The sequence below is a fragment of the Gouania willdenowi genome, chromosome 20 (genome assembly GCF_900634775.1).
Source record: "Gouania willdenowi chromosome 20, fGouWil2.1, whole genome shotgun sequence".
NCBI lineage: Eukaryota > Metazoa > Chordata > Actinopteri > Blenniiformes > Gobiesocidae > Gouania > Gouania willdenowi.
In genome coordinates this window covers 13,288,860-13,306,928 of record NC_041063.1, presented here as the reverse complement: position 1 = coordinate 13,306,928, position 18,069 = coordinate 13,288,860, and the positions used below count along the sequence as shown (strand labels likewise).

The 18,069-nt window shown below is 38.4% G+C and overlaps 3 protein-coding genes across 8 annotated transcripts in view; 1 reads left to right on the top strand and 2 right to left on the bottom strand.

Annotated features, from left to right (window-relative positions):
* The window catches only part of fam49bb (family with sequence similarity 49 member Bb), a 37,528-nt gene extending 25,878 nt beyond the window's left edge, over positions 1-11,650 (bottom strand). The window contains exons 1-2 of the mRNA XM_028434570.1: positions 11,575-11,650; positions 1,282-1,370 (exon numbers count right to left, since the gene is read on the bottom strand). The gene's annotated coding sequence lies outside the window, so the exon portion shown is untranslated. The remainder of the gene's footprint in view (positions 1-1,281; positions 1,371-11,574) is intronic.
* A 1,738-nt stretch (positions 11,651-13,388) lies between these two features.
* On the top strand, positions 13,389-15,277 carry eef1a1l3 (eukaryotic translation elongation factor 1 alpha 1, like 3). Its single transcript, XM_028434329.1, has 7 exons — positions 13,389-13,532; positions 13,618-13,797; positions 13,866-14,162; positions 14,222-14,372; positions 14,533-14,789; positions 14,860-15,094; positions 15,168-15,277. Exons 1-7 carry the CDS (start codon positions 13,389-13,391, stop codon positions 15,275-15,277), a joined length of 1,374 nt encoding a protein of 457 aa, XP_028290130.1.
* A 957-nt stretch (positions 15,278-16,234) lies between these two features.
* Positions 16,235-18,069, bottom strand: part of asap1b (ArfGAP with SH3 domain, ankyrin repeat and PH domain 1b) — a 67,264-nt gene continuing 65,429 nt past the window's right edge. For all 6 annotated transcript variants that reach the window (XM_028433943.1, XM_028433946.1, XM_028433945.1 and 3 more), the window contains 2 exons: positions 17,705-17,827; positions 16,235-17,595 (listed from right to left, as the gene is read on the bottom strand). In XM_028433943.1, coding sequence (XP_028289744.1) covers positions 17,521-17,595; positions 17,705-17,827 — 198 coding nt within the window. In that variant the 3' untranslated portion in view covers positions 16,235-17,520. The remainder of the gene's footprint in view (positions 17,596-17,704; positions 17,828-18,069) is intronic.

The following is an 18,069-nucleotide window of genomic DNA, read 5'->3' as shown; positions in this document are numbered from 1 at the left end:
ATTTGCACACTGTCATATTTGATTACATTTCATGTAAAGGCCCAACTCGGGACGAGAGTTAGAAACTAGCAAAAGCCATTAACTCAGTTTCTGTACTGTACTCGAACTATGTTAACTTTAATCTTCCTTTTCAGATAAAGAATTCAATGTGCATGGAAACACATTGAGTGATAAGAAAACAATGTTCCTGACTCATTTACTACTCAAAGAAAAGTTTCCATTCATTCAAAACCATTTGGTATAGAGCAAAGTCTTTGTTTAATGACTCAGTATTGGCAAGGATGTTGCAATACGATGCGTATCGTGATACTTGGATCACAATATATTATCACGATATATCGCAATATTCTACCCAGTTAATAACAGAAGATATTGATCATTCAGAGAACAAATTGAGTCTAAACTATTTGCTTCAAAACATCCTATTGATTATTATTAGTGTTTTTGCACATTCTCACTGAAAAAAAAGAAAATGCAGTGTTACACAGTCAACATAAAATAAAGTGCAATAACTTTCTTTTCACTGAAACTACTGTGTAGAAGTCTCAAAGTAACCATGACAACATAATGACGCCATTGTAACAACTGTAAGTGAGAACATTAAGGATAAATCACCCTGAGTTACTGATAATGCACAAAATTAGGAAAAAATTATGTACCCTATTATATCAGTTTAAACACTGATCTGAACAGACTATATGTAAATAAAATGTCTGTGCATACATAAATATTGCAGGCATTACACACTGCCATCATAAAATTAAGTGCATTGAATAACCATTGTAACACATTGAAAGCATTGTAACACCACTGAAATATTGCACAAATACACAAAATGATTAAGTATAAAAAAAACAGAAAAATGTATTTTTTAAATTAAAAAAATCTATTTAAAATCAGCACCCAAAAAAATCACGATCGTGAAATCGAAGAATGTTCTCTTCAATCTATAAAATCTGGCTCAATCTTGTGGTCTTTCTGTGCAAACAGCCAAAAACACACATGTTGGGTTCATTTTTGGAATAATCAAATAAAACAAGTAAATAAATGTCTAACCAAATAAAATAAGAATGAATGAATTTGCTTACTCAGTAATATTTAATTGGCATTTTTTTAGTTTTGTTGTTGAGAATGGAACATTCCTGCTTTTAAGCTCAGCCAAGTGAGCAACATTTGATCAGAAAACACACAATCCAAGCAAAGGCATGTGCAGAAATCATGTGACTACAGGCAACACCTGCTACATTAACAAGTGCACAGTATATCTACGCAAACACATACCAACAGTGGAGCAGTGGGACTGGCAATCAGGACCAGGGAGGTCCAGCCTGGATGGTATCCCCAGGTCAGAGTCCAGCAGAGGTCAGCCTCTGAAGCACAAGGGAACAACAGAAGCATTAATGTCAACAGAAGACACAATAACTCCAGCAGCTAATCTACAGCCCCTTTGCATTTATAGTGTAGGAGTGTCTCAGCCAATAAGAGCACAGGAAACAACATTTCCCTCGATTCCAAAGTCTCACAGTTAGGACAGAGTCAGTCACACTTGAATGTATTTTTTCAGATTGCAAGAAGAGTTCTTCATTCTACCTTTGTCCTACAATTCAGAGCAAATAGACCTTGTTTACTTTAGCCCCCAGACGCAAGAAGAACACAGAGGTATAAAGAAAAGCAGAAATGTGAAATGTACACATATCTGACCAGGTTTAAAATGCAAGGCAATCACAAAAAAGTGAGACTTCATTAAGAAAAGATGAAATACTTAAACAAGATTCTTCCTTTTATCTAAGTCTCATTTTAAACTAGCAGTTGAAAGCATTTTTAAAAAGCAGACTGCTTCCTTCACATCCTATTGTGCAACACTTCCTCTAATTCACTTCAGGTTTTTTTTTTTTACAAGGCACCAAACTTCCTCCTATAAGAGCACAAGTTCACAATTCACCCACTCAAGCTCACTTATGGCATTCAACCAAAACACAATGTGAAAATGAGGGTCAAATTTTCTGTACAACAAAACACTTCCTTTTAGAAATGAAAACATGAACCCAGACTCACGAGCAGTGCAGCTATTGAGCACAAATTCTGCAAGACCTTTCTGTCGAGACACTTCTTCCCTGCATACAAATACACAGCAATAGAAGCAGTGTTGGTCATGCATGAATGTGATCAGACTTGAATGCCTTAAACTTCAAAACCGTATCAAAAGTGGGCAGTGGAAGAGGAGGCTAAGCAAGCTTATGCGTGATGGAATGAGAGAAAAGGCAGGCTACGAAAAGAGACAAAGAAGAGGAAGAATCTGAAAGAAATCCTCCAAATGCAAAACTTTTCCTGCAATGGAACAACTCCTGGTCCGACTGGGTGGATGGGAGTCATGGATAGAGGTCGACCAATATATCGGCCGGCCGATTTATCGGGGCGATATATTAAAAAAAAAAACATTAAATAAAATATTTATTTTTAAAGTTCAATAAATGTTAAGAGTTCTATTGGTGTATTAATTTAAGTTCTAATATATACATTTATATCATATGAGTGTTTCAATTGTCTTTCATAATCAATGTGCTTAAACTTTAGATATTGGCCATCAGCTGAATTTTTTTATTTATTTATTTTTTTAAATCGGTATTGGCCTTTGAAAGTTCCATATCGGTCGACCTCTAGTCATGGGGGATTGTGTGGGAGAGCATTATGGATGTCTGCTATGCATGATGTGTACAGCTAGGAAACATTCCATATATTAACCGATATATCTGTCATCTGCCATTATATCCAAAACTGGCTGACGTATTTTCAAAATCTTTATTTATCCCCGCGGGGCAATTCATTCCGCAGCAGTAGTAGTAAAAAAACAACAAAAATGACAGCAACATAGACATCTGGTTGGCACGCACAAATGGCAACAACAGTCACAAAAAACAAAATTAAAAAAAATTTAAAAATCTGGTATCAAAACCCCCAATATCCCCACCAGCCCCAAAAATCCCATAATGGTCAGGCTCTAATGTATATAGAACATTTAAACTAAGTATGTTTAAAAGTATGGTTTGTTGTTGCGGTCCAGCAGTTATCAATATAGTGATCTGTAGTGAGTGATGTGTGTTGATTTGAAGTTTAGGATTTGCCTTTTTTGTCTTAATGTAAATAACATGTATATGTATTCTTTTTTTAATTATTATTCAAAAATTTATTATTTCAAATATATTTTCTATTGTATTTTATTTAATAATTTCAGTTCCAAGCATTCTGTTGCATAGTGTACGTCTATGTATGCATGTATTTGCTTTTTATAACGGTAACAAAACTGCCACAGGAAGAGATTTACGGTAAATATCTTAGTGAGTCACAGTGATGTTGCTATTTATACAATACAGGCAACTTCTCTAAAGCTTTAGACGGGTCTCCTGTATTGTAGAAATTGCAGCTGAATGGACCTTAATCATAATTAATTAGATGAATATTGTTCTGATTCGCAATCCAACTGATCAATAATCAAGCATGGCTAAAACTACTAAACAGCACCCTATTCATTCTCTATTTACAGTCCATTAACCAAATATGAAGCTGCTGGATAAATATGTCTCAACGAAAACTCTTTCTTGGAATCAGTTTGAAAAAATTAATATGGAAATTAGATTGTAGCAATTAATAGAGAACACTAACCCTCATCTGGGAGGACTAATGCTGGACATGTAGAGACTTCTGGCATTCTCTTCAGTACAGTAGCAGGAAAAAATGAGATCATTCATGATTCAACTTTGTTTACCCCTCCAAGCAACTATAAAATCAGAGTTACTACTGCAAGAAAATAATTACAGTACAGTAAGGCTCTCAGACTTCTCAATGCAAGGATTTAATTTGGCATTAAACTTTACACGTGTTGCGAGCACATGATCCTAGCAAAAACTGAAATGTAGTTAAGAAACGTGAGGATGCATGGACATATACAGTATCTGAAACTGAAAGGTTTAGGTTATTAACTGAAAAGTTTCCTTTACAGTTATATTTTCCATTTGGAAGCTTAACTACAGTTGAAACCAACACATTTTACTCGACAACTATTGCATATTTACATTCAAATTTAAACCCGTCCCCAGTTTATAAGGTACCACCACAATCAAACATAAGATACCATTTTATAAGCTTTACCACATCTAGGGACAATGTGTGTGGCTCTGCTACAGATTTGTGTTAAACGATTTTCATGTGATAGCAAACCAGACTATTAAGAGCAACAGTGCATCAAGCCTTTACTGCTGGCGATGGGCCAATTATTTTTACAGTTACGCTTTGATTACATTGATTTAATGCACACATGTTTACAAGACTAAGTTACAAGATTACAAGGCATGCAGAGTGTTTATTGTACATATAAGATGAAAGCCTGTGGTTAGCTTCTCTCAGTACAGCCTTTAAAGTATAATTTTATCTATTTTGTTGTTGACAATGCTGCCATCCTATCCACTGGTAAGTGTGCTTCAATTTTATATTTAAATAAAATATTTGTAATGTTACAGTTATGTATATACAGTCACAAATGTTGCAGAAACTGCAGGTGTCTTTCAGAAACTCCATGAGTTCTATGAGTAACATGAGTGCGATGTCTCACTATGGGATGCAACCTTTGTCTGCATTCCTCAGAAGCATTTATTTCAATCTACCAATCCTGATTGGCCGGTGAAGTGCATCCATCTGCCTATAAAAGGAGGCCGCGGACAGGCAAGCACCATTCAAAATTGTTTAGGACTTAACATTTTCTTTGACAAATATGTATGCTATTAATACATTCCTGCAGGTAACCTTGGCACAATTATTTTTTATCATTACAGAGGCTCTCAGCACCAAAACAGAGAAAAGTGGAAAAAAAATACAGTAAGAGTGGTGAATAAACACATTGTCAACTGGTGTTGGTGTATCCAACTGTGAGTGAAAAGGATCGAGTTGAAAACATCATCAAATATGTAACATTATCAGAGATTTTCAGCCTAAATAACTTCAGTTAATTAATTAAATGAATTGAGTTTTTAGCACAATCTCAGTCTTTAGCTAGTTTAAATGTGTGAGTTTTGTACACCATGTAATCCTGTCAATTCATTAGATATATACAGTGTGTAGGGTTTGGGTTAGCGGGTCGAGTCTTTTCACAGTATGAATTATGAAGTTTTGGCAAACATTGAAGGGATTCACATTGTTTCAGCATGAGCTATGTGCTGCTAGCTACTGTTGTGCTTTAAAAAGCCATGATTTTAATATACAACAATGTCATTGCTAAGTTCAATAATAACACGTCTTTGGACCAACTAAATACGAATAGTTTTCTAACATAGTGGTTGAAAAACACTGTTCTAGACAGGAGAAAAAAAAAAGATTTTTAGTGTTTTTACAAATGACTGCTGATACCTTTGGTTAGCATGACAATACAATGCATTTCATTTTTACCTTAGTACCTTACTTGCTTCATAATTTTTAAAAAAACATAACAATCCAAGCTCATAGTCAGGTGTATGAGATTTGAAAAGATGAATTAGGGATCCTGAAGGCTTCTTTAAAGTTTAACTAAACCCTAGGTTTTTGATGACTTGCCAATAGGGGGAGCAGCCCAAGTCACAATGCTTGAGGTTGCATCATTTACATCGATTTGAATGTAATCTAGTCGCTTCAGTCACTTCAGTCGTGTTCAGTGTGAACGCACCTTTAGCATTTACACAGAATTAAAATACTTTTACTAAATGGTAAAAGTTGGACTCAGGTCATTGAACAGCACTAATAATTATATTACCCAAATACATATGTATTCAGCCAAAAAAAGGTGGGTTGTGGGGGGTTTAGTTACTCTTTTAGGTCTTTAGGACTCACTCATGACCAACAAAAACACTAAAGTCAGTTTTCTGTTGGTGTGAAGATGGAGGTTTGGTGCGGGGGCGTAAAGCCACATTCTCATGGAAATATCTCTGCCATGCTGATGCACCATCTGTGGCAACAAGCCTGCTCCATGTACTCACTGACATGTAGGCGATCACATGAAGCTCTCATGCCTGCCAGCTTGCACATATTACAATTCATTTTCTGCATTTTTTCCAGACTTTGAAGTTTGGATTTTTTTGTTATTAAGTGCTAGAGAAAAGAAGAAAATCCTCTACACAATGGTCACCTTTGTAGCTTTCTTAAGCCTCAAAGGCTTTATGTGTAAAAGGTGTGGCGATAGAGCACAAGGTTAGATGCTTTCCTTTGAATGTGCTACTTTATTTATATACCTTATTGTGGTAGATTAAATGCAGAAATCAACATTAAAAAAAACTTAATTTTTCTTTTATGCCATCTTCGCAGACCGTCAGGCTCTGGTAGCTATTTGTTGGTGAACATTAATGAGATGCAACTTTGAACACATGACCATTATAAGTAGCACTACTTTTTTCAACAACATGTGGTCAACATGGAAAAAATACACAGCATTTCCAAACATTAGGGGCCTATGTTACGACTCTAGCTTGGATTAATCTCCGTTAGCTGGCTTCAACTAACCAAACATTCCCTGTCAGACAGGAGCTGTCTTACGACCGTCGATTACCTATGATCACAACATGCTAATTTAAGCCAAGTAATTACAGCCCCTTTCATGTGCGCGTGCACATGAAAGGGGTGGAGATTGCAGCATCTGACCAATCAATGGAGAGAACTGGCAGACTGAGCGTCTTTACAATGAATGGAAGAACAGCTTATGATCAAATACAACAAATATAAATCCATGATGACAGTGAAGAGCAACAGTGAATTCGTAATTTAGCACTCGTTAAGGTCAACACTACAAGAAGGGCTGGATATCAAATCTCACCCAAAATCTTGCATGATCTCATGCTTGTTTTGCCAAATTTCTGCTTTGTATGAATATGAAATTAACCACAACAGTTAACTTCATTAACAATATCAAGCATGTTTGGCATGACTTTGGAGGGTTTAAATGCCAGTAATGAGTCTGACATGATTAGGGAAAGTTGATGAAAGAAAACACGGAAATGGATAAAATGGTAAATCGGAGCCTCTTACACACCCAACTACCTTATTATAGCTACCGTTTACAAGTTTGTGTGTTCTTGCTTAGCTCAGCTGCTACAACCGTATGTAGATTTCAATGCGAACATGTCTATAATTGAAAAAGCACAGTGTAAAAAGCACAATAAAATAGATAACAGCAGTAGGAACATGCAATATTGATTAAATTCAAAGTGCGCCTTTGAGAGAGGGAAAGAATCCGATATGTGATCTATTGAAACTCCAGCCTACTCTAGAGAGGGCTGGTAATACGCTTTAGCACACGAGCAGATATGCTAAAACAACATAGAAGTGTACTCAGGGGAAATATGACATTTTCTTTTTGAATCCATCCTGTAACAACAGAGTTCAGTTTACACAAGGTAAAGGTATGGATGTTGTTTGAACAAAGGGAAAGTAAATATTAAAGATGTACGTGAATGGGGGGGGGGAGCCATGAAATCCAATGATGCTTAAGTGATCGGCTCTTGCAGATTAAGCCATGTCATGATAATGGTGTTAGTGCAGAGTGCTGAACAGGCCATATCAGTTAAAGGAAGTTAATCCAAATAACTGCAGCAGCAGCACAATGCCTGAGAGAGGGATCAATACAGCTCTGAGACAGGGACAACAAAGCACGCTCGCTTTTAATGCACGGGCCACAGCAGGTGGACACAAGAAGATGCTGTTTAAGTGCAGAGGGTCAGTTTGACTCTGAGGTTACTTTGTGGGGCTGATCACGCTGTTGTACAACAGTTCCTACCTGCGTAAAATGATAACAAGTATTGAATTAAACTTTTCTACTAAAACCAGATGATAGGTTGCTGAGGTCCTTAGAGTTTTTTAAGGACTGCCTCAAATATTAAAACAGAAAAGAAAAAACACATTGTTACATGAGCTGAGCATGTTACAACAATGACTTAACCAGAGATGTGTAATCTAGCGCACACTTGAACCCATTTGTCACCAGAAAGCTGGCTTGTCGTAAAAATCTGACTGTCAGCAGGAGATTTGAGGGAGGCCCATACCGAGAATGACTGCAGTAACCCAACCTGAAGATAGGGGCTCAATGACACTGGGTGTGTTCTAGGAGGCAGACTGCAATGAGGGGTCCTGACCCTCAGCATGTCAGAGACATGGTATATTCATGGTGTCACAACTGAAGAACGCACACTCACTTACTGTATGGTTTAGCAGATTTGAGCACAATAAATGAAATAGTTCACAGCTCTTGTTTACAGACGTCATTTTAGTAACTTGACAAGAGGCCCACAGACAAAATATTTAAAGTAATGGCAAATTGATATTTGCTTAAGAAATGTAATAAAAATGCCCACATCGTAGGATTTGGGAGATGTGACATGTTTTTAGAGATGCACCTTATGAGGCATTTTCTGTTTATTTTAGTTAAGTTACACAAAGCTAAAATATTTTCCAGGATAGGTGACATTCTGTTTTAACAAAAAAGCTAACTTTTAATCTTGGTAACCACTTCATACCTGAGTATGCTACTTGCTCATTTTCAGTGATGCTTCCTATGGGATAAAATGATAAAATACAAAGAAATACACTTTAATATTAAACAAATAAATTCATAGATGGGAAACTTCTATTACAGCATGGGCCACATTATCAACATGAATGTCTGCATTTAGAATAATGACCAACCTATGCATTAATACAGGAAAAAAAACCTAAGGGTTTGTGAGTTTGTATATTTTTGTTGTTTTGTGTGTTTTTGGATTCATTTTGTACATATTTCTCTTATTGATGTGTTGTTTTGAGTCATTATGTGTGTGTTTTTGTTGTCTAGTTTATTTTTCAGTCAATCTATATTTTAAGTGTTATTTTGTGGATTTTTGCTGTTTTTTGCTTTTTTCTGTCAATTTGTTTTGTGCGTTTACCTGAGATGACTTGTAACAAACAATTAATTAATTTTGCTCCTTTTTTTCTCCATTTTAATGGTCTTTTTTTCCTTTTTTCTAATTAAAAAAGGTAAACTTATTTTGAAATAATTTATATATTTAGAAATGAGCAACTTGCTAACTGCTACCTGTTCTACAACACATGAGGTAGTCCTCATAATTATATCTACAGCCTCCAGGAATGGAAATCTTTGTGTAATTTGGTTTTCTTTCATGGCTTTCACACTAAAAAAAAAAAATGACGTTCCAGAACACATTACACACCTCTGTATTAGAGTCAGACCTCCAACTCAACAGTTTGGTAAATGACCCACATTGTCTTGACAGGGCTGTTTCACAAGCCAAGACTGCAAGAAAAAGCTCAGCTAGATCACTTCCTCAAATCCTAAAATGACCACTTCAAGATTTCCTTTAGTCAAAAACAACTTTTCTCCTCACTTCAGTCATTTTTGTGACTGCTTTTAAAACAAACACTAAATGATGAACTATATCTTAAACTCCATGTTAGAGCAGTGAGTTTTCCTCAGAATGCTCTTTATTTTTTTTAACACGCCTCAGCCTAGTGCAGCAAGTTTGTTATGGCTGCCATTTCAACACTGGGGCACCCGTCATCTCCTCAAGGCTGTTTTTAGAGGTCAACACTGGCAAATCTAACAGAGCTAGACTGTCAGACCCTAACCCTTCATTAAAGGAAGACATAAATAAGATAAGCACCGAAATAGAAAACCTCAAAACATCAAGTGTTTTTTTTTTTTAAATCACAACAACACTGATGTGAAAATACAGAAGGTTTCATCTATTAGTATTCAGCTAAACTAGCATCAGTGCAGACTGACTACCCAGTGTAATACTGAAGCACTGATGAGAAATAGTGTAGATTTGGTCCTTTTTTCTTATCACGTCAACAACAAACTAGGTTGTCCGGATGCATCACTTCCACTTTCAGCCTCAACACAGAGACGATGCAAAGAGGAAATGAGGTACACATCTTTATTTAAACACAGTGGATTCGAACCTGTACCACATCTGTCAGCGGTCTACAGATACGGCCAAATTCCCACAATTGTTGCCTAAAACTCCAGTAAACTAAAGCTACAATAATACTTAAAGGCAGTCTGCAATCTGCATAGATGGCTTTAAGCTAAAAATAAATAAATAAGAGTAAACTTATGACGTCTGCCTTTGCAGATTTTCATTTCAAACATCAGTGCAGATGACTTGTGCCCAAACCGCTGGTCCAGCAATACCTATCCAGACATGAAACAACCACAACATTTTAGCCTGAAGGTCCAGGACTTGAACCTGCCACAGTTTCAGTTGATTCATATCCTAACAGCTACATTAATGCTCAACACACTTTGCAGGAAATTGCATGCATCCGGGTTTCCCGGACTATTAAGACATGCAGCCGGGTCGACATTGTAAAAGAAAACTCATCCATGCTCGACATGCCTGTTTTTTTTTTTTTTTTTGTTGTTGTTGTTGGAAATAAAAACAAGGAAGGAAGAATGTTGGCCAAGCATGATTATAATGTGGTGGCAGTAGCATGGAATCAACCCTCCATTCTGATCATTTCATCAACATCATAATCAGTATCACAACAATGAACAACTTTGGATTCAACTGACAAGTGGATCCAGACTAAATAAAAGCTAATTATTATTTTTATTTTTTTTTTAAAAAAAAATGGGAATATATTAACTTTAAATCTTAAAGATGTAAACATAAAATGACATTTCTTACCACAGCCTTAATACTTTTTTTTTTTTTTTTTTTTAACTTCCTCTAAGCCATCAAAGGCAGCAGTTAGTGTCTGATGTTGTGTAAAGCAGTGATGATGGTGAACACCATCAGTCAGTCTGCCTCCTCTCCTACTCCAGCTGTCCGTGTGTGTGCTCCACTTAATGCAGCTTTAATGAAGCATCACTTGCCTCCTGGAAGCGATCAGTCTTCACCCAAACCACACGGTTACTCCAACACATGTCCAGTCCACAGGTGATCAGGACAACACACACACACAGCGGACAGCTGATGATAGTCTGCACAGGCACAATGTTCAGGGTCCGATCGGTCACCGTCTCTGACATGTAAGAAGAAAGTATAGCGGAGGGCTTTAATGAACTAGCCGCTGTGCTGTGATAAATACACGCTAAAGTAAATGCTATTGTTTGGCTACTTTACATTAAAGGTAGTTTAACAGATTTCCATGTTAATATTTGGGCGACCGTGGTAGTGGGTCGTCTTCTGATCGAGAGGTTGGGGGTTCGATCCCAGTACCTGACTATGTGCCGAAGTGTCCTTGGGCAAGACACTGAACCCTAAGTTGCTCCCAGTGGTCGACTAGCGCCTCGCATAGCAGTCCTGTCCCATTGGTGTGTGAATGTGAGAGTGATTGGGTGAATGAGCTGATATGTAAAGCGCTTTGAGACTGCTTCAGTGTGGTGATAAAGCGGTATATAAAATCAAGTCCATTTACCATTATATAGTGAGTTCTGCCAACTAGAATCAAGAGGTAACATTCGAAACCAGCTGCGCTGAATGTCGACGAATGAGTGGAAAATAATCGGACCTGAGAACCCACGGTGAGCCGGTTAAAAGCGGAGCTTTAGTGTGTTTTTATTACCTTGGTGTTCGGAGAGCCAGCCGGAGCCGCTGAGTGAACCACGCTATGAGCGACGGGGCGGGCTGAGAGGGCAACAAAAAGCCGTTTCCGGGTTGTTTATCCCTGCGTCACTTTACGTCAGACTGAGGTGAGCTCGATTTGTTTCCCATCAATGCGCGGAGGATCAAATCCCAACCCGACCTCAAGACAACTAAGTCTACCCGCCCGGTTTGATCGACCCCTGAAAATAAATTCCACACGTGTGAGACTGCCGCTTAAGTGGACTATACTGTGAATCAATGCTGATTTATTTAACATACTAGTTATTAAATCAATACCAAGACGTACCGTTCACCGTTACAATAGTGTCCTCGAGCAGAGAGCTAGTCATTTGCTTAAAAAGGCCAGGGAAGGACATTGTTAATATGTAATTTGACCCCAGTATCAGAAACAGTCATCCTCCTCCTTCACTGAGGTTCTCAAAACGTGGGCAGCGGACCTGTTATCTGTGCTTTCAGAATTCCAAATGTTGCCTTGATTTTGGATTGTGACTTGTTTTTATGAAGTAACAGTGGTTCCCAAAGCCAGACCCTTTGAAAACCACTGATTTAAGCCGCTGTGTAAATCTTAAGGCAGGGGTATTCAACTCCAGTCCTGACACTTTTAGATGTGTCACTGCTCCAACACACTTGATTCAAATGAATGGCTCGTTATCATTGCTTCTTCGGAGCTTGATGACAACACATTGGTTTCAATCAGGTGGGTTGTTTGTAGCAGGGAGACATCTAAAAGTGTCTGGAATCCAGCCCTCGAGGACTGGAGTTGCCCACCTCTGTCTTAAGGCCACCAGACTAAATTATGCAAATTCCCCTTATCTGAAAAAAATTGCTTTGACCGTCGATGACTGTGTTGCTAGTTGACAGTGTCTCCTTCCTTAGCCCACTTTTGATAGATAGATACTTAAGGTGGGACAATATATTGTACGACAAGATATCGCAATATTAAAAATATTAAAACATCATGGTATCTTTGAGGGTATGAGTTGTATTGTTTTTAGTTTTCGTTTTTCTACTGAGTTGAAAAGATCAGACAGAGTAAATATGCAAAATGTCCATTCACCTTTTTTTTCAACTGCAATTTTTGTTGTCCGTTATCGTTATTTCAAACTCTATCATATATTGTATCGTGAACTCAGCGTACCAGCCCACCCTACTAGCTACCCATCAATGCAGACCAGCAACATTACATACAAGTTTTGGAGGTCATTTAACTTCATTGTCTAACCATTGCTTTTTTTTTTTTTCCTGGGACGAGACACAGCTTTGTACTTCATGATCTAGATGGCCTTATGGCTACACAGATGTATGGAAGGACAGTGAGAACAGGAAGCTGAACCCAGCGTTGAACCAGTTTATCCTTTTGTTATTTTAATTTTATGCATTGGAACGCGGTCCATAAACCATGTGTTCTTCAGTACACGAACAGATTCATTTCAAAGTCTTCTGTCTGCAGAATGCACCCTTAGCTGTAATTTGATATAGTCCTCGATAATCAATGGTGAAAAACTCAAATTATTAGCAACATATATAACAAACTTCAGCATGAAGTTGATGTTATTCTGTTCATTCTCACTTTTGGTCGCAATAAATGAGGACTAACATTTCCAAACATTTCACAGCCACCTATCTTCAGCAGGTGCTAATCAGGATTAATCAAGCAGCACAGCTGGTTCCACTCACTAATCAGTAAGGCATATAAACCCATTCTGAAAAGCCTCCTCACACGCAATTATCAGAAGAGTTGGACGAGAAGTTTGCGCAAATCTACCCTAAGCCATGGAAAAGGAGAAGACTCATGTGAATTTGGTGGTCATTGGCCATGTGGACAGTGGCAAGTCCACCACCACTGGACACCTGGTGTACAAGTGTGGTGGTATTGATCCCAGAAGGTTGGAGAAGTTTGAGAAAGCTGCAGCTCAGGTGAGTAACTTGTTTTTATGCTTGTCTGTGGCTAAAGGGAAACAGAATTGTGAATTTTGGAGCTCAACATTGAATTGTTCTACAGGCTGGCAAGAGCTCCTTTAAGTTTGCCTGGGTGTTGGACAAGCTGAAAGCAGAGCGAGAGCGTGGGATCACCATTGATATCTCACTGATGAAGTTCAACACGCAGAAATACTCCATGACTATAATTGATGCACCAGGTCACCGGGACTTCATCAAGAATATGATTACTGGAACATCACAGGTTGATATATGCACACATATTTAATCTGCTTTAAAATGGCTTCATAATTGTATCTATTCTCCTTTCAGGCAGATGTGGCCCTCCTGGTTGTCTCTGCAGCCAAAGGCGAGTATGAGGCTGGTGTTTCCAGAAGTGGTCAGACCAGAGAACATGCTTTACTTGCCTACACTCTGGGTGTGAAGCAAATCATTGTATGTGTGAACAAGATGGATCTGACGGAGCCACCTTACTGCCAGAAACGCTATGAAGAGGTGGTGAGGGGCGTCAGCAACTTTCTCAGGAAGATTGGCTATGATGTGCCGTCAGTGCCGTTTGTCCCCATCTCTGGTTGGACAGGGGAGAACATGATTACAGCCACTCAAAAGGTAACCATGTTTGCTTTAAAGTTGTCAGCAGTTCTGTGTTAACGGTAATGTTTGCACAGATGCCGTGGTACCAAGGATGGAAAGTCAAACGCAGAGAAGGGATGTTGAGTGGGAAGACTCTGCTTGAAGTCCTTGATTCTGTTCAGCCACCTGTGCGCATAATCAACAAGCCACTACGATTACCCCTGCAAGATGTCTACAAAATTGGAGGTCAGATTAAACCTATGGTATACCTTCGTTATAAAGATTTTTTTTTTTTACAATCTGGAGCTTCAATTGCTCAAATGAGGCCCAGGTGGGCAAAGCAATTGGAGTAATAATGGAATGAGTGGTTCAATACTGTTTGTAATGATTCAGTTTGCTCTTTCAGGTGTTGGGACGGTACCAGTGGGAAAGATTGAAACTGGGGTCCTGAAATCAGGCATGACCCTGACATTCTCACCTGCCAAGCTTACTGCAGAGGTCAAGTCCATCGAGATGCACCACAAGGGGCTGCAGACTGCTTTGCCAGGGCATAATGTTGGGTTCAATATCAAGAATGTGTCTGTCAAAAACCTGCGGCGTGGAGATGTAGCTGGCAACGCTCAGCAGGATCCTCCCTCTGATGTTTGCAGCTTTGAAGCACAGGTTGGCTTATTAAACAGAAAATGGCTTTTATAAACTGAATTATTTAATTTATTTTTATTTTTAAATCAAGATAATCGTCCTGAATCATCCAGGGAAGATCAAAGTTGGCTACTCCCCAGTCCTAGACTGCCACACTGCTCACGTCACATGCCGTTTCGCAGAGATAAAGGAGAAGCTGGACCGCCGCACAGGCAAGAAACTCGAAGACCACCCTCAGATACTGATGTCTGGAGATGCTGCCACGGTCAAACTGGTTCCCATCAAGCCCATGTGTGTAGAGAGCTTCTTCACATACCCTCCTTTAGGTACTGTATACACCACCTTATCCCGCAATATAGAGGTCCTTCCTCAAATCTAAACTTCTCTCATCCACAACAGGTCGTTTTGCAGCTCGAGATCTGAAGCAGACCGTTGCTGTTGGAGTCATCAAGTCCGTGGAGAAAGACAAAGGGTCCAAACCTTTGCCTAAAGCCCAAGTGGCCAAATGAACAGTTTTACCAGTGTTGTGGTAACTTTGCATTTTGTAACTTTTATTTGAGGTGCAGCTTTTGTGTTAAGACACAATTTGTTTTCTATAAAGTTTATAGAACTCCTGTGTTAATAATCCAAGTTGGATGTTGTGATTTTGAGTTAAATTTGAAGAATAAATAATGGAAGGAGATTCTTGTCTTGTGTTAATGTTCAACTAATGTTTTAACACTTATATCAGCCAATGGTTCCAGTGGATTCTTTTTGTGCTTTAAACGGTGTTAAAGTTATCTTCTGACATGTTTTGACTGTCAACTGCTCTTTGGCAAGAGTTCTGATTGCCTTTAATGTTTCAAATCCATGTAATCAAGCAGCATTTTGTCTTTAACAGTATGTTGACAGTCAAAACATGTCGAGATAAAAATTCTCAAACCTAACATGCCAGCCAAATGCTTTACCTTAACGGCGCATAAACAGTTTCACAATGTGTAAGACTCAAATTACGGTTGCAGCTCTTCACATCCTTTGAGGTGAAAGTGTATTAATTATAATTTTTTATTTTTTTTTTCCCCCCACCCATTTAAATGGTTGCTACTCATGTGTTTTAAAGCATCCTTGTACTAGACTTTAATTTACTAAGGTTAATGGTTTAACCTCACATTAAAATCTTTTGGCCAATGGCATGAATCATGAGTCTGACTAGTTGGAAATGTTAAAACACTTTAGCACTGGAAAAACCACCTTAATTCCAGGAACTTTCACTTAAGCTCTAAAGGAGCAAGTTAATAAACTAAACTCTCACATCACATCTAATTATACCTAAAATGTAAATTCTGTTTCACCAGTTTTTTAATTGCAACTCCCTGGTTTGACTAATAAAAAAACTATCTGGAGCCCAGAAATAACTTTGATAAGAAGCTAAAGAATGCATTTCTAATCCAAAAATTCCTGACAGCTTGAAAAACAAAAGACCAGACTAAAGTACAGCACTTTTATTGATACAATGGGTTGATGGGTTTATTTCTTAACTTGGGGGGGGGGGGGGGGGGAGAAACTGCAAGTCAGTGAAGACTGGGTGAAAATACACTGGCTCTCCAGTCTTTACAACATCCACCCTTCATCTCAACACACACCTCTGGTTCACAGGCAGACATGGAAATTCAATCTAACATGGAATGACTTAAAATGACTCGTACTGAAATAAAACTAATTCAAGCTCATGAGGTTTTACAAGACACCGGTTTGTGAACACAGGTTGGTGCGAGGCCAGTAGCCTGTCAGAAACTCAAGTTATTGCTAAGATGCATTCTTGTGTTTTCTCGTACTTGTCAACAATAGTGGCTTCAACAACAGGACCTCTACGCGTAGTCCTGAATTATTAGTGGCTCTTCAAACCCTGAGCTGAGCGTCTGTGAACGCAGCACTCCACTCGTTTCCAGTCATTGTTACACCATGCACAGAAATATAAAAAAAAAAAAAGGTAAAAGGACTGTGGAGATAGCTTTGAGTTCACACGCAGAGCATACATACAGTGAACAGTGTAACAAGGAGTAAAATAGTGACCAACAGTGAACCACAGGCTGAGTTTCCACCACACAGTAGCAGCATGTTTTTGATACTGTAAAACAACCATAATACGTGTACACACAAAGCAAGCAGGGACGGGGAGTACAATTTATGAATCTCGTTGCACCTCGAGAACATCAGTGAGAGACTACAGCCTCTGCAGTCGATTACGGTGTTTAACAAGGATGCAAGACACAAATAATGACCTGTTCTGTTTCACATTCCATTTCATATTTGTCCTTTTTCCAGAAATATATGCTGATAATTACTTGAGGGTCAGTAAAATGAATACCAGTAAAATTGAAAGTCTACCACCCTGATGCTTGATCTGACAGGCAGAGAGCAATGGTACATGTTTTGTACAATAAAACATGTATATACACTTACACACAAATATATATATTTACATACATATATACACAGGAACAGCATAAACATAGACTTTTTTAGGTAAGTGCTAGGTTTGAGATAGGCATCGTCTCAGCCGTGCTATAAGGATAAGATAATACTGGTAGAGGAAGAATACACACATTCTTTGTACAGGATGGATGAGGCATCCATAGTTAGATCAGCCTTCTTGGGTTTCTTCGTTGTTTTTTAATCTTCTGAGGACACTTGTCTTGTGACAAGAGGCTTTACTGTAGCTATTTACAGGTTCTCACTTCAGGGAGAAGCGTAGTGCAAGACTTTGTGGCCGTCAGTCACTCAGGATGTGCACAAACGACATTGGGAACACTCCCTTTCTGTCCGGCTCTCCTTCAATATGTCCGATCTAGGAGAGAAACACAGGCAGAGCATGTGAGAAGATGAGCTGAGTCTGGATTATTATTATTATTATTATTATTATTATTGTGGTGTGCAGATATTTCAGCTGGACTCACCCACCACTCCTGATCCTCTTCCCCTGTAACTATGATCACCTCTCCTTCAACAAATGTCAGTTCGTCATCATTGTCAGCCTGGCAGTCGTAGATCGTCTTCACTCGGCGGGCTTTGTTTTTCCCCTGGACAATAAATATTATTTACAACAAAAAAATATATATTTTCAGACCAAAAATATAAGTTTGCATCTTCCTGGTTCCTTTCAAGTCAGCCACATATTTTCCAATAAATCCTACAATAACCCAGGTGGCCATTGTTTTTATAGGTCAAAGAATAAAAAGTTAAATAGTAGTAATACACATGGGATCTGAAAGCTGTTGTAATCAGGCAAGCATTTTTCATTTAAAAATATAACAAGAGTGAG

Coding starts and splice junctions, on each gene's coding strand:
- eef1a1l3 (XM_028434329.1), top strand. CDS start 13,389: ATGGAAAAGGAGAAGACTCATGTGAATTTGGTGGTCATTGGCCATGTG. Junction 14,373..14,532: donor AGATGTCTACAAAATTGGAG/GTCAGATTAAAC, acceptor TTGCTCTTTCAG/GTGTTGGGACGGTACCAGTG. Junction 15,095..15,167: donor CTTCACATACCCTCCTTTAG/GTACTGTATACA, acceptor CATCCACAACAG/GTCGTTTTGCAGCTCGAGAT.